Source organism: Aythya ferina, assembly GCF_964211825.1.
Source record: "Aythya ferina genome assembly, chromosome: 3".
In the NCBI taxonomy this organism is placed as follows: Eukaryota; Metazoa; Chordata; class Aves; order Anseriformes; family Anatidae; genus Aythya; species Aythya ferina.
In genome coordinates, this window is record NC_140298.1 from 63,920,353 (window position 1) to 63,937,004 (window position 16,652).

General features: G+C 34.1%; 1 protein-coding gene across 9 annotated transcripts in view; it reads right to left on the bottom strand.

Moving 5' to 3' along the window:
• Positions 1–16,652, bottom strand: part of EPHA7 (EPH receptor A7) — a 188,873-nt gene that overhangs the window by 97,133 nt on the left and 75,088 nt on the right. The window contains exon 6 of one of the 9 annotated variants that reach the window (XM_084513167.1): positions 3,341–3,455. The exons of the other annotated variants lie outside the window; for them this stretch is intronic. Within the exon in view, the coding sequence (XP_084369293.1) occupies positions 3,445–3,455 (11 nt within the window). The 3' untranslated portion in view covers positions 3,341–3,444. Of the gene's footprint in view, positions 1–3,340; positions 3,456–16,652 lie in introns of those variants that run through there. 9 annotated transcript variants of the gene reach the window in all.

Consider the following 16,652-nt stretch of genomic DNA (forward strand, 5'->3'; position numbering starts at 1 on the left):
ATGATGTTGAATGAGATAACCTTCTGCTTCAAAATGACCAAACCTACATTATCTCCTGCTTGCTGCTGATACAAGACTTTAACACAACCATGATTTTGAGTTTCTCCACCATCTTTTTTGTTTCTTGAGAAAGCATCCTTCAGATCAGCGGGTTGTTCAAAAAGAAGCCTCAGAAGCTTCTATTGTGACCATATAATCTGTGGTGTGAGCTTTTCTGTCATGTTCACATTGACTCACTAACATGCTTAGCAATCTTTGGTTAGTCCTTCATCCCAAATTATTTCATATGAAATATCAAACATCTGAACTATACATAGATTTTACTCCCTTTTTATTTTTTTTATTTTTATTTTGTAATGTCCTCTAAAATCCAGTCAATGTTGACATTTCTGATTATAATCTATAAATATTTTAAGAAATGCCACTTCCATTGAGAGTCACGGCTTGACTTAGATTCTTATTTATTAAGTTGTCCATGGAACAAGCTAAGATGATCTGAAGATGTGTCTGTTTTCCTGACGTAGATCTAGTTCCTAGATCTTTTCTGTCCCTCCTCTCTTTGGTAATATGCTCAGTTTTAGGAATTTATAGTAGTTAATAAATATATCTTATCTGACAAATCATTGCAGTTCTGTGATTTGAAAGAGTCTCTGGGTCACCAAGCTTAATACTCTGCTAACTACATTGCAATAACATGCGATCAGCATAACAAGATCCAAAAAAAATCAAGGGGCTTGCTGCTTTTCTGTTGGGAAGATTGTTCTAGAATGACACACATGCATTGCTGCCTTATGCGCATTTTCTATTTGCCTTTCTGTTGCTAAACAAGCTAAGTATTTCCATTTCTCCTTATAAGGTGAGACAAAATATACATATCCAAAATCCCTACAATGTTCAGGGAGGAGTCACTAAACAATCACTTAGGTAGAAGAGACATTTAAGTGGGAGAGGACTATTGCCTAGGAAGCCTGACACTGAAAATGCTGTGGTGAAAGGGAAGCAGATAGAAGTGAAAGGAAGGGAAGGAAGCAGTATCATTCAAAATCTGAACTCTATCTTCTTTACCAGATCCAAATCCCTGCAGTATGAAATATAGGCTCAAAACAGGTATTCTTATAAGGCTGCTTTCTGGAGAACCCATTGATAGACATATTTCTGCTGCAGGCAGATTTAAAGTAACACATCCTAAAGAAGTGAATGCAGTTTCACTCCGTTTGTCTTCTTACTGACCTTGGTTACTGCAACATGGGCTTTTCCAATCGTGCAGAGACCGGGAACATACCCAGGTGAAAGAGGTTCCCTCTTTCTGCACAGTGGGCCACTTGCAGCACTGAAGTGGCAAGTCTACTCCTGAAGATTGTTCAAACCCTGAAAGTTTACCTTGGAGAATATGCCCTATGAGTAGAACAAATATTTGCTGACATCAGTGATGGGGCAACAATGCTGCTTTGGTTGTGCACATAACTTTTTCCTTCCTGATCTTGACCTTTGTCTTGGCTGACAGGTGGCTCTTGATTCACTATTTGAAGCATCACATAGATTAATAATTTAGAACAGGTGAGACAGAAGATAGAGAATAGAATTAAGGAAAATGAGAATAGTGATGAAGGGATTTTTGCTGAAAGAAAATGTATGGCATTTCCAGGTATTTCTAGTCAAAATATGAACCATTTATCAGTCACACTGCCTTCCCCTTAACTAACAGCTTAGATGAATGCATTTTTTTCTGTGTACTTCAATGACAATGTCAAAAGAAAAGGTATAAACATTATAAATTATAATGTTTATAAATTATAATGTTTATAAAGGTATAAACATTATAAATTAGCCACAAAGATCACAATAGTTAATTGGTATGATCCAAAGATTAAGGAATAAAAGTTGGAGTTGAGATGTTTGGATTCCTGCACTCTGCCAATGATTTCATTTAAAATCTTAAGTAACACTTAACATCTCTTCATCAGAAATTTCTACTCTAACATTAGATAGCAATTCTTGTCCGTATTTATGATGCATATTAAGATTAGAAAATAATCACTAGATCTTATCTTCCCAGAAATTTTCCTGTACTTATGACATGAACCCCACAAGGCATATTTCTGTGAAAACATAGTGCAATTATTGCATTAAACAAAAAGGTCATTCACTGACCCAGCTCTGGCTGTTTAATAAGAACTTTTCTGCAAAGATAAGACTACTATTTTTTTATATATTACTGCTATTTGTATTTAGCAACAGTGTGCGAGGCTGTGAGATTATCCTTGCCTCTTTACACTGACCAACAATTTTTCTTCTCCCAGAGGTGACAACCATGAAAAAGACTTGCCTTGTAATACAAGACATCCTTATGATTTATTTATTATTATTATTTAGCTTTTGAAAAAATACTATATTAGCCATAGGTTATATCATGACTAGCAGATAATAAATACATAAATCTGAAAGCATGAGATTTATTAAATTCATTATGTTTTAACTGATTGATTTTCTAATTGCAGCAAGAGTAGATAGGAGCAGCTGGTTCCAGAATCTGCAAATGAATGAATCCATCATGACACAATTGTTAGGTTCTGAAGAGGCTGCTTACTAATATAAAAATCTTTGTTTATTGGAAAAGAGCAAACTACGTTAAGAAGAATGCAGAATAGGCTTCCTTTAATTTTGTCCCAACTTAATCAACCAATCATTAACCTTTCATTTTATGTAGCTGAATATACTTTATCTTACAACTGATAAAACAACAAGAGATACTTTGTTTGAAATTCAGTCCAATAAAAATGTTACAAGAAACAAAATGTTCATTAGGCTAAACTGACAGGACCAAAAATGAAGAAATTTGACATAGGAATACCAGTCTAAAATATCCTTAAAATGACTTATGCTTTTTGTACAACAAAAATAAACACAACAAAGGTTTTCCATTTTTATGTTTATCAATATCTATTTTTTATTCCCAATATCCCCAAAGCAGATAAAGAAGTAGTTTTGATTTGGCAGATGGAGAGATGTGATAATGAATAAACAAAAACTATAACAAAAAAAGAAAACGATCACACAAAACATTAAATTTCCTAAAACTGTCTATGACTTTGGCTTCCCAAAACACAAGCACACCCCTAGTCAACCACAGTCTTGCATTTTTAAGTCCAAGAACATGCGAATACAGTAGTACACAATTCTGATCTACACTTGACTATCTCCTGCATTCGTAAGAAGTATGCTCAAACTCTGGCTGCTTTGAAGAAAGCAATGGCTCTGGAGACAACTGTCTCAATGTTCAAGCAACAGGAGAAAATGTGCAGGTTTTGTTTTATTAGCAACAAGTTCAGGTATTTATTATTATATTTAAATTCGTAGACTGGTCTATTTTATCAACTGACTTGTATTTTCTTGTATAGCCCATTGTTGATTCCCTGATGTCCCCATAGCAGTATATCAAGTATATCAGCATATATCTGTAAAAGTAATAGAAATTGTTATGTCCTCAGCAGAACTACAATATCTTTGCAATTATATTTTTTATGTAAAACATTTTCTTCTTCAGAACACATTTTAATTATTTCATCATGCATTGATATATTAAATTTTAATCTTCAGCTCATAATCATGTCAAACAGATTATGCAAGGATATTTATTGTTTCTCGGTTTATAACAGCTAAACATTCCACCCTACTAATCAATTTTTCTCACTAGCAGTCCACCTATTTATAGAACCTAAGTGAAATATAACAATTTTCTTAAATTGGATAATTCTTATTGTCTCTGTCATGCACAATTTTGGAATACACTTTTGATTTTGATAACTTATTGAAAAGACTAAATCCTGCTGACATACATAAAACTGCATGGTATAGATGAATTTGCATGAAGAAAGATATGACCTTAAAACTCATATATATATATATTCCTGTATATTTCTACTTTAATATTTACCACCAGTTGTTAGTGAAAACTACATATGGATTTAGCTCAAAGTCCATCTGCTAAATTTTGGTTTGATGTAAACTATGATCTGCCATGAAAATGAAATAAAGAGATGCAGCTGAGACTGGAAAAAGCCTTTCTTTCACACCTGCCCTTAAAAAATACTGGGTTATTAAATACTGTGTTTCGTTAGAAAAGAAGATCAAGTATGCTTTTAATATACTGAAATTTTAGTAAAAGTATATAGTGATTTCAGTGAAAACGTAGAGTTCCAAAAGATGGGCTTTGTAGTTCTATACCATGCCCTGAGGGTGAAGACCAGTTTTATTAGATTTTTTTTTTCTTTTTTTTTTTTTACATTAGAAACTTTAGTATAGAAAGGATCATTTTTGTCAAATTTCATTACACAAGAAGAGAACACATCCTTTAAATTTTCATTATATTTAGATGCCACATAACGATTTTAATAATTAAGTGCTATGATATATATTTTTTCTTGAAAGATTAACATAAAGCACAAATTGAAAAATAATAAAAAGCGGGACTGCCTTTCCAGTTATCTGATTTATCTATAGTATACTAAACTGCATAAATGGCAGCATAAAAATATTTTTAACAAAAGTTTGCATACTTGTAGTAATGCTCTGGAGCCAGTATTGTCCAACACAATAAGTAAAGCCCTGAAACAGCATTAAAAAGCCAAAAGGCAAGATAACAATAGGCTTACTGATTCATATGTCCCCAAAAGAACTTGGTCATAACTAGGACCTAATCCCACTCCTAAGGGGTTCCACATGTCTCCACACACTGTATCAGGGAAACTGTATTTCCCATCCTGTGGCATTAGAAAGAATCAAACGTGTGACAAACCCAGTGCCTAATAAAACATCACAGCTGTTTATCTCATAAAGCATTATTGTCTCACCGTCATTAAACTTGCATAATTATAACTTCATTTTATGTTCTTGCCCTGCCATTGGAGTGCATGAGTGCATATGAGCTTTAACATAAGCAGATATGTGCTTTGAAAAGATACCTCACCTATTGTTAAGGTGCCTTTCTGGCACATTTTAATTTTTCCAAGAGTGGACTATGATGGAAATTGGAAAGAGCCCCAGGAGATGATAGCTGAGGGAGGCTTTCTGTATTAAAGTCTCCAAGGATGCCCAAAGGTAAGAAAAATTACTTAGAGTTTGCACAATACTTCATGCTGTTATTTTGTTATTAAAGGCACTGTTACATTTTAGTACACTGTGCATTCACAACCCACCAACAAAGAGGCAGGAGGCATCACTGGCCATCCAGTAAAGCAGTTTTGTTCTCTTCAGATGGTAATTTATAATACAATCATTTTATATGCCCAGAGAGATACTTTTCTTTGCTACCTGTGAAATGACAACAAATGAAGGAGTCTGCTTTGGAACATCACATGACAAAAATGACACAAAAATTTGTTGCTGCTTAATGAATATAAACAAATGAATCTTCACTTCCTATACATTACCCCAACACTACTGGAAGGCTCCTGGTACAGATCACTGTCGTGTCAGCACTATCCAATGTTGTATACTATGAGCATGAAGAGAAACACACTCAATTTTTCTTCATGGTCCAATATGAATTGGACCTTAAATATTTGGGAGGAAGTTGCATGAAAAGAACAATAATATTGGGAAGAATAATCCCTCTGTGAGGGAAAAAAAAAATAAATCTGAAACTGTTAATCTTCTAAAAATATCTAATTCCAGAAATATTGTTGAAATCAGGGGTCCATATTCAGCCCAGATATAAATGTATGAGATGTTATTAACCTAAATAGAGTAACATCCCATGTTGTCATAAGATTGCTATATGGTCTGGGCCACAGAAACAGTACATTTCAGTACACTTCTGTCACTTGTATATATTAGGATGGCCCTGAGGTGTTTTTTGTTTGTTTGTTTTTGTTTTGTTTTTAAATAAAATAAATAAAAAATAATTAAAAAATCAAGCTTTAAGTTGAAATCCTTGTTTGAAATGAAATTTCAGTATCTGAATATGTCTTCTTCCTTTGGACTTCCTAGCACAAGGACTCTTTCCCCCACTGTTTGTGCAGTGCTTAGTGCCATGGGATAGCAAACCTCATTGTGTGAATTAGGCACAACTGTAAAATCACTATAAGCTACACAAAACCATTCCTTTGGTTCCTCACTGTTATTGATTTGCACTCTCCTCTATCAAACTTCCAGATGAATGTTCTCTGTGAAATAAGAGACTACATCAGTAAATATGAACTATGCAGATTCTGAAATCTGCCAGTAAAGCATACAAGATAATTAAACATCAGCAGATGTGTGTTATTTGCTAACTAGTTCTTAAACATCAGTATATTCTGGGTTATATTCTGCACTCCTCAGACTATTTATTAAAACATAGTAATATGTTTACCTATTTTGAAATTCTTTTAAAATTATTATAGTTTTAAATGTTTTACTTACCCCTGGATTAAAATGATCCCTATGAGGCCAAAGTATTAAAAATTAAAGAAATTTGCTCTTAACTGATCTAATGAAGTATCATCTCGGCTTCCAGTCATTGCTGCTTTTTAGCATCTTTGAGCCTGACATCAGTTTTGGATGCAGCTAAATGCCAACTATCCCGATAAACATGTACACTACCAGCTGTGGCTCCATCTGCTCAACTAAACATTTTCACACCAAATCTGCAGGGGAAAAAAAATATTGTTTTTGGAGTTGGTTTGTAACAACTGAAATATTAAAATTTTAACTCCAGGTGGCCCTTCACTTTTCTATTTCTCTGATGAATATATTTAGAAGAAAACAAAGGAAAAAAACAAAACCAGCTATTTATAGCCTGCCTCAAAACCACAAAATCCAACTGAAGGAATTTGGTGCAAAAAGAACAAATTAGCAAAAAAGAAATCCAGAGCTGGTAAACATTTACTCTGTGTCTCGTAGAGCTCCTCCCATATGCCTTCATGACTGTGTGACCTGACCACTGTGCAGCAGTGGCTATACATAGTTCCCACCCCTCTGCCCAGGGTAGACAAGGCTGGTGGTGCGTCCATCTGCCTGCTCTCAAAGTGCTGCAGTTTCAAACCCAGTGCTGAAATCATCAGTTTAGTATGTGATAGCTGTGGTGTTTCAGAGACGTTTCTAAGAGAGCACCCTCAACGATGAATCACATAGAGGTCTAATTAACTAGTGTCCCATTATTAATTAGTGTCCCATAATTAATTAGTGTCCCATTTTTGAATATTCAAATCTTCTTGAGAAAAGCAATGGGAGTTCTCAAGAAAATGTAAACAACACAACACTGTGAGTTCGGTTCTTGCTTGAATGTTCAAAATCATGTTATAAAGTTTGGCATGGTAATAAGAGGGTACTGGGAATAGTACCTGCTCCTGAGTTAGGAAAATAACTCAGATCTATCAAGACTAAACAAGGACCAAGGTTTAAACTGCACTAAGCCAATGCTTTCCACTTTCTACTCCCCTGCTGGGAATCCAGCAAAAGGTGTTGGGTTGCTCTGACTCTGGCAGTGTCAGTGTGCAAGCCTGAGCATCTGTTGTGAAGCTCAGGTAGCACAGTGGCTAAGCAGAAGAAGACTAATCTTAGCCACGTGACGCCTGAGAAGCCCAAGTTTTCTTTCTTTTTTTTCCTTCTTTTCTCTCTCTCCTTCTCTCTGTATCTATCTACATATATATATATATTTATATATATATATTTTTTTAATTTTATTTTATTTTACTTTTTTGCTATACCTGCCAGGGTCTGTAAACTGCTCCTCCTGGGAATCCTTGACTACACATTCCAGACTACACAATCTGGAGGCTAACCTTACATTTTCATGAATAGTTTAAAAATAATGGATATAAGTCTACTTATCTTGAACCACCAGTTGATGCAGACTGGCATTTATTTTATACGGTGTCATCTTAAAAGCAAAAGCTGAGCAATTCCCCACTCCAGTTAGGGCTTTTAAACACCTTCAGTAACATAAGAATTAAGAAAGCAACAAAACAGTAGATAAGTAGATGGCTTAAAATTCAAAGGCATCCTAGTGAAATCTCAAGTGGGATGAAAAGATGTGGTGCTTCTCTAACTTACGTTAATGAAAGCTAAGAGTAATTTTATTGAAGTGAATGTTTTAAAGTGAGTTTTGCCAAAATTTTCATACTAAAGAGACATCAGACACATTTAGCTCTGAAGTACTCCTTGAAAACTGAATACACTTCTGCTTTAAAAAGTTTGATTGTATTTTTCCACATTCTTCTATACTATTATGAATGTTACTTATGAAAATGAAAGAAAAAAAAATTCGCTGCATCTAATATTTCCTTCTAATTAAAAAAATGTCAGTCAGGTCGCTTCAGGATTGCTTCAAGTTGACATGACAAGCAATCAACAGTTTAGACTCTACATTAGAAAATTCTGAGCCTTTTTGATTCAGCATTCATATGAGCATTCATAAATCTTTATGAGTTTGTTCTCACTACAAAACTCTGGTAGACAGGAAATCCATAAAGTTCTTCCAAATGCTGGAATTAAATAATACAAATGAAAACAGTCACAAGAAGGGTGTCCAAATTCTGCATAAAGATTTACATCTGAATCCTTCCGGTTCGATCAACAATATCTTGTCTATCTGCACTAATACAAATATATCAGTAGAAAAAGAGTTTCAGCTTGTAAATGTTATTATATTACACTGAATAATTTTATCACCTGACAGCTCTTACTATGGAACACATCACAATCTAATACTCAGTGCTGTGGCATATAACAAGTTAATACAACTTATATTATTACAAGTATTCAATTGTATTCAAATTTTTGAGTGAAGAAACATTATAAAGAATCTCAATAATAACCCAAGTTGTGAGAGACAAGAGTCTCAAAAATAAGCTGACTACTATGTAGGTGTGTATGGAGACATAATGTGTACAAAACCCACTTTACTATGTTTTATATTTTGAGGCTCTCCAAAAGAAGTAAAGGGAAACAGTATAGTCAAAGAATATGGAAGAATGGAGCATGTTCTTTTTTTCCTTTAATATCATTAATAATATTAATTATCAATTCATTATTATCATTATAGTATTTATACATTATTAATAACTTACTATTTATATATTATTCTAAATTAATTACATTAATTTAATATTATTATGTAATAATTATTAATTGTAATTATAATTATTAATATTTTATTAATAATAGAGAAGAAAATACATTAAAAAAAAAAAAAAGAAGAAAAAAAGATGAATATCCAGAATTGGATATAAATAAATTTGGTTTACTATTGTGCAATATCTAACATATCTGGCCTCTGGCTAACAGGAAACAATATTCTAAAAATAATCATATTTTGTAGTATTTATTTTAGTATTTTGTTATTTAGCTTCAGTATAGATATTGCATTGTTGTCTACATCTGTTATTTACAACAGAATAAAAAGCTCTGTGGAGGAACTCTCTGTCTGAGGAAAAGCTTATGAGCCATAAAATCCAGCAAGATCTTGTAATAATGACTTCCCATCCATATATTCATATATTAGAATGTGGCATATTTTAACTTTAGTCCTTTGAGTTGGACTAGTTTATAAAGCTGGGGATTTTTACAAACACAGAAGCATTCCAATAAAAATATAATACATGTTTATCATCTCTTCTTAAGGACTGGAGGAAAAAGTAATATACCATCCAAGTTGGAAATTGCCTTTTTTGTTTTAACTATACATGTAACTGTATCAAGACAGAGGCAAGTTCAAGAAATTTGCATCACACAGAGAAATAAAGCAATATTTTGATAGTCATCAGATCCTCCAGGAATTAATTTCAGAGACTTTGATGCAAACTCTAATGCTGTATGCCCTCTCCTACAGATAAGCCTTATGTTTACTGTGAAGAAATCTACTGGAGAACTTCCAGCAGTGAAGCTATAAAGCACTAGGGTTTGAGATAGCCTTTTAGATATCTGGACCCAGACCAGAGAGTCTTGAAGATAAGAGCAGAGACTGAAGTTAAGAATAATTCTCTAAAAAGCCAATGTCTGATGTGCTCATGGTAGTCTGAGTTGTTACAATCTTCTGTATTAGATAACTTTCCCTACCCTATGAAAACACATTCAGTTACACTGTGTAGCTCTTATCCAATGGAGAAGCAGTAAATGCATGAAGCCTGTTCAACATCCATTGGGATGAGGTGGACTCTCCTATCCAAACAGGAAAGATGGACAGCTTTATTTACCAGATGTTACTGGTGGAAGCTTTAGTGTCAACACTGAATACAAAAGTACTCCTAAATTATGGACTGCAGTAATCAAAAGAGGATATGTACCTTTCACTAAGAGCTACTGTACTGGGCCTGGAAACTCACTGACATGTTTTCTTCTTACTAGTACCATCTTGATCTCATCTGGGTTTACTTTCAACTAACTGTTCTTCATCTCTGAGCTGTTTTCTTTCAATCAGTTGCCACCATAGTAAAACAGGAATGGTCACAGGTCACAAAGTATAAAAGGAAGTGCATATGATCTGCATATTTTTCAAACATACTATCCAAGATGTTCACACAGTAGCTCAGTACAGATACCAGAAAGAGCTAACAATAAAACTGATTCTTGAAGAACACCAGAAAGAAGAACAGAAAGGCAGTCTGCCCTGTCTACTTGTTGGATGTGTTTATCTGGGAAGAATGCCAATCATTTTAGTGAATTACTTTGGATCCTGCTACTTCTCTCAAGCAAGAAAGTATTGTCTTGTGATCAACCATGTTAATTGACTCAGATATGTCTAAAGGGATGAGAATAAATGTCTGTCCTCTCTGCACTGGCAGGAGTAGATTGCCTATTACACATGACACTATAGCCATTTTTTGCCCTAGTTTAAATTCAGATTTTGCTGGATCTAGGATTTTATCTTAATTTAGGTAATGCAGCTGGCCTTTGGCTAGCTTCTCTATGAGCCTGCAAAGAGTTTGACAATTATTCTGTGTCTGTATATCAGGACAGACAAAAAGAGATGATTACAGTTAGCTGTAGGGTGAAATGTGGAAACTGTTATAAAGCACATGGAAATGCTATACAAAGGTTTCAGACAGGAAATGAATAGCTAATCCAACTGAAGCTACAGGGAGAATGAGAGGGATGTGAGACATAATTATTCAAACTGGAATTTGTTCAGAACACTGAGGTTAACACCTCTCCTCTTGCAAATTGTGTCAAGGCTACAGCTGACAGGACTTCAGGTTCTTATTTCATTTGAAAAGGAACAAATCCAACCACAAAATTCTTTTTCCCGCAAGGGACAATGGGTTCAGTATAATGCAGTGAGAAAGAACTATCTTCTGAATCATCCTTAGCACTTCTTTCAACATCTGGATCTCACTGCAGGTATCCCATTTAAGTAGTTACTCAGCATAACCTTATCCTGTTTGATAAGTGGAAAGAAACAGCTTAAAATTCTATAACTACAATGAGCATGAGTCAAATATCCATGTAATTTAATCCTGACAGCTAACTAGCTAAGTAAATAAAAAGACATAGTGAGTTGAACATTGGAGAATACACCCCAGAAAAATTCTAGGTTGTTTCTTTAAGCTTAAATAGGAACAATAAGTAGACTAATGCAGATTATTAAAACTCATATAAATATACACAGTCACACATATAAATAATCAATTTTATACTGTATGAAACCTACTATATTTCTGTGGGATTTTGCTGATCTTTCAAGAATGACAGATCAATCTGTTAAAGGAAGAAAAATGGATAGAAAACCCACAATATTTTAAAAGGTAATTCCTTTCAAGCTTGACCTTTTTGACACATTAAGTATGTGCAGCAATGGGGAACTCCATTTTCTTTTCTATTTAAGCTTTAAGAACGATATGTAATTTAATGTACATAAGCAACTTGTGTTAATATCCACATTTTTCAGAAGTAGCCTCTACTTTTCAATTCCGTATTTTCTGGGTCTAAAATCATGATTGTCAGAGATGCTAATTGTCTACATGTCCAATGGCACTTCAGCTTTATGGTAACTACCCTTGCCAAGAAGTCTGGCTGGTGTCTGCTCTGTTGCATCCCTGACTGATTCAACTCAGTGCAAGGTGAACTTGTGTCGTATTGCCAGTTTCCTGCCCAAACTTATAATTTCCTGCCCAATTATACGTGTAAGAATGAGTTACTAATAAGGACAATATATTTTTCTGATGGTTTTAGGGCTACAAAGATGGTGAAGAGGGGAAGACATATGAGGACTGGCTGAAATCATTTGGTTTGTTCAGGCCAGAGAAGAGTAGATTGAGGGGAGGCCTCCTGGTTGCCTGCAGCTTCCTCACGAGGGGAGCAGAGGGGCAGGCGCTAAGCTCTGCTCTCTGGGGACAGCAACAGGACCCAAGGGAACATGATTCTAAATCATTAATGGTTTAATATAAACATTAAATAAATAAATACATAAATAAAATTAAATCTTCTAACTTTAGTACCACTCTAAAGTAGTATTTTGGAGTACTCCTTTTACTGACTAAAACATAATCAAATGATTTGTCCTCCTACGCATTATTAAAAAAAAATAAGTGTTTTGGTTAAAAATGGTGAAGTCAGAATACAGCCAGTATTTTTAGTATCACTGATGCAGAATTTACAGATTCTTAAAAGTTAACAAATAAAGCATTCATGTAAAGCAAACAAACCAGTGATAAGCCCTTTCTCTCCTAAATATGTTATCCAATAAAACAACACAGACTCTATGCTTTATCACTTCTGACATCAATATCAACAGCTACAAAAAACTGCCATCGTTGCTTATACATCCTTTCCATCTGATTCAATGAGAACAGTGTCCCCCTTGTTTCTTGCCCTACACGTAGCTATTTCATCATCTCCAGTTCACATACCATTTTCTAAACTCCTGCAATCTGAACAAGAAGATTTTGCTTTTCTATGCCTAACCTCTCTTAAGCAATAAAAATTTCCCCCATCAAATTACAGATGAAACATTACTGAGAAACCAGAGAACATAACAAAATAGAAAGTATTTTCCTAATTAAAAATGTAGAAGTGGAAGGGTACTTTGGGATCACTGTGTCAGTTTACCTGCCATCTCAGTTAACCACCTGGTACAATTCCTTCCAAAAGAATGACTAAGGTCCATCTTAAAATCAAATTATATCTCCCACTACTCCCATCAAAAGACTGCTCCAGTATCTCCCTGCTCTGATGGTTAGAAAAATTAAAATTTCCAGACTAAATATCTCATGTTACTAAATCAACCCCTTGCTTTTACTAGTCATTTAATTAAGCTGGCATTTCATTTGTGATTTTTCCCCACGTTCCCTCTCAGTAGATTTGATGGGGTCTGAATGGGGTGTGAATAGTAATCTGTGGCAGCAAGGAGTTTCCCTTTGCTGTTCCTGTTGAATCTGTCACTTCGAAGAAAGGTAAGAACAGGGGAGGAATAAAATTAGGCACCGCACATAAACATGATTCTGTGGCCTAAAAATTAGGATATTCCTATAGAAAGGATGAATGAAACACAGTTAAACCCGTCAATTAAAGATGGGAACCAAACCTGACTCCCATATCACGGGCTACAAAATAAGATGGGGAGCATTTGTGACCCATAACACCTCATTAACAAAAAGCTGGGCCTGATCTTTTCTCTAAAAGAGCATGGATACTGGCACACTCACCTCTGAACAGTTTTTTTTTTTTTTGGCTCTCAGTATATGCCAATAACAAATTCAAGGCAGAAGGAAATGATTTATGTTAGTTTTCAGCAAATTAACTCCAACAGCTTTTCTTCTAGCATGTTTCTTCTGAACACTACTCCTGAGACACCTGACTTTCTACAAGCACCACAAACAGGGAGCTGAGGGTGAAAATTAATATTATTTGTATTCCCTCCTAAATATGGGCTACTGATAAAGCTATTTTCCCCTGTGCTCACAACAACACTATCCCATTGTTTCCTTTACATGAGATCTAGGAACTGTACAACCACACTTCAGAGTAGCAGAAAACTATTCCCTTGCCTTCTGAACACTGGTGCCTGCATTTTGAGCGCAGGACTCAGCACTCAGATTGTTTCAAGCACTCTGTGTCTTTTCTTTTTCACCTATATAAGGGAGCTAATTAGCACTTTTATGTAGAATTAAACTACCTCTTCGAGGTTTCTCCAGGCTGTCACAGACTCACGCTGCTGGAGAAGCGCAGTAAAGATCATCTTTGGTGGAGTCCACATTGTACCCACACTGAAGACTAATTTTTATTTTCCATGTGGCTAACCTTGGACTTTTCATAACCAAAGAATTCTGTTAAACTTTAAATATAAATGACTTCATATTTCTTAAGTAAAATCTAAGCAAATTATTTTGTGAAATTCAATCTAAAGTATAAATATCCGTTAAAAACAACAAACAAACAAACAAACAAAAAACAACCAACCAACCAAACCTCAACTAATCTGTAGTCAATTGCCATTAATCAACCCATTACCAATCCTCTGGTTTCAAGTTTCTCTTTATTTTTCAAAAAGCAATGGAAGACAGTAAAGCAAGAACAAAAATACAGCAGCTAATGCCACAAAAGTGAAGAAGGTACTTTCAACTCTTGAGTCTGAACCTCATATATTTGACTTTTTCACAGGTAATCTGCACAGATACTACACTATATTAAGTCTGCACCACCAACATGTTTATCTTGAGATTTTCTATGTATGCTCATGACAAGAAAAAAAAAAAAGACAAAAGAAAAAAAAACAAAATTTCCCAAGATGCTTCATATGTACATGAGTAGTTTTTAATTCACAACCTCATGCCAAAGTCTAACCACTTGCATATTTTGCTGTAAGAGATTTGTCTGGTAGTACTTCATATTTATAACCTCTAAAAATAAATAAATAAATAAATAAATAATACTAATACTAATGCTAATAACAATAAATATTAAATAATAAATAATAAATAATAATAATAAATGCTTTTATCCAGTGTAAAAGCTGTAATTACCTTACATTTCTTTTTTTTTTTTCCTCTACCCTCTCCCTCCCCCCCCCCCCAATGGATTTAATAACATAATTAGTGTTGGTCACCTAACATGATCATTTCCCAAAAGGTCAAAATATACTTTATAATGGTAATTTTAGGTGTTCTTATTGTGAAATTGCATTTGAAATAATTCAGTGCAATAATCTATAAATGAGCATAACAGATTTATGGCAGGTTTTCCTACACTAGCCTGCATTTCAGTGCAATATGTGGGCAGAAGATGTAAGCAGTTTTGTGTCCAGAATTTCTAGAGTAAAATATAACAATTATTATTCTGACTGGAAATGGATACAAATTATGGGGAAAAACAAAAACAAAAACAAACAAACAAACAAAAAACCTCAGAATTTCCATTAAAAAAAAAAAAAAAAGAAAAAAAGAAAAAAAAGATTCTCTGAGATTTTTAGTAGCTTGCATACATGCAAATAACAACTACTGATTTCTATGAAGTCATGAATAATATTGTCAAACAGAAAATAATATTTGTAGTTGAACAGTTAAGTCAGAAGTGGTATCACCTACTCACTTCAAGGTTAAAAGAGTAATGCAAATCCATATAGGCCCCTGATGATCGAGGTAGGATTAACATATTTTCACCTTCCCTAATAGAACTGCTTTGGTACAAAATACATTGTTCTGCACTGTCATGATGTATGGCTCATATTTAGAAATCTGACAGTTCAGGAGTGCATTATGGAATTACATTAAACTGAATACATTTTTGTGCTGCACAGGAAAAGATAAAGAGGCTCCATTTTTTTTTTTTTAATAATGTTTTTTTTTTTTAATAATGGTTTTGCTCTATTTTCTTACTACAGTGTTGTAAAAAACAAACAAACAAACAAACAAAAACAACTACAGTATTTACTGGACTAGTAAATTGTATTCTCTCTGTTTCAAAAAACATGTGGAAGATGTAACTCTATTCCATACAAATCCTAATTGCTTTATAAGAATATGAACTATATTAATTAATAAAACCCTTATTTATAACTAAACCCTAAGCTAAACCCCTTAATTATAAGATCAATTTTGAAAACCTTTGGGATTTGACATGTAAGTGAATTGCAATGTTTTAACTTCTATACAATATTGATGAGTTAAGTAATTGTAAAATGCCAAGAAGAGGGAGAAGAAAAGGAGCAAGGAGAGGGGCTGGAGAGGGGAAAGGAAAGAAGATTAGAAAAAAAAATAAAAAATTGAAACTTAAGGTTAGTCCATATAAGGGTAAGGATTCCTTAGTCCTATGGCGACAGGATAGTGCAAAGTTGGCCATGTGTCTGGAATGTGTAGACAAGGAATTTGTTTAATAACTTTATCCATTCTTGATAGTTCTGCCTTTGCTCATAATCACCTGGGATTGTGAGAAACTGTGTTCAGTGTTTGTCTCTAAAATTTACTTTGTGGTAGCCACTTTTATCAAAGGTTTGAATTTGCTGAATGTCTACAGTTTTATTTCTGGCCTACAACTGACTTTAGCTGTATTCCAAATGAAAAATAAAAATAACAAAATTGGTCCCCAGAATGTAGTATTGTCTGTTGTTTGCACATATTTTTGTTTGATCTTAGAAGACCATCAGATTTAAAATTGTTTACCCCGGAGCAATTATAACAAAAGCTAAAAATTGTATGCCCATATTTTTGAACAACCTTTTCAACCTCTTGAGCTTTAAT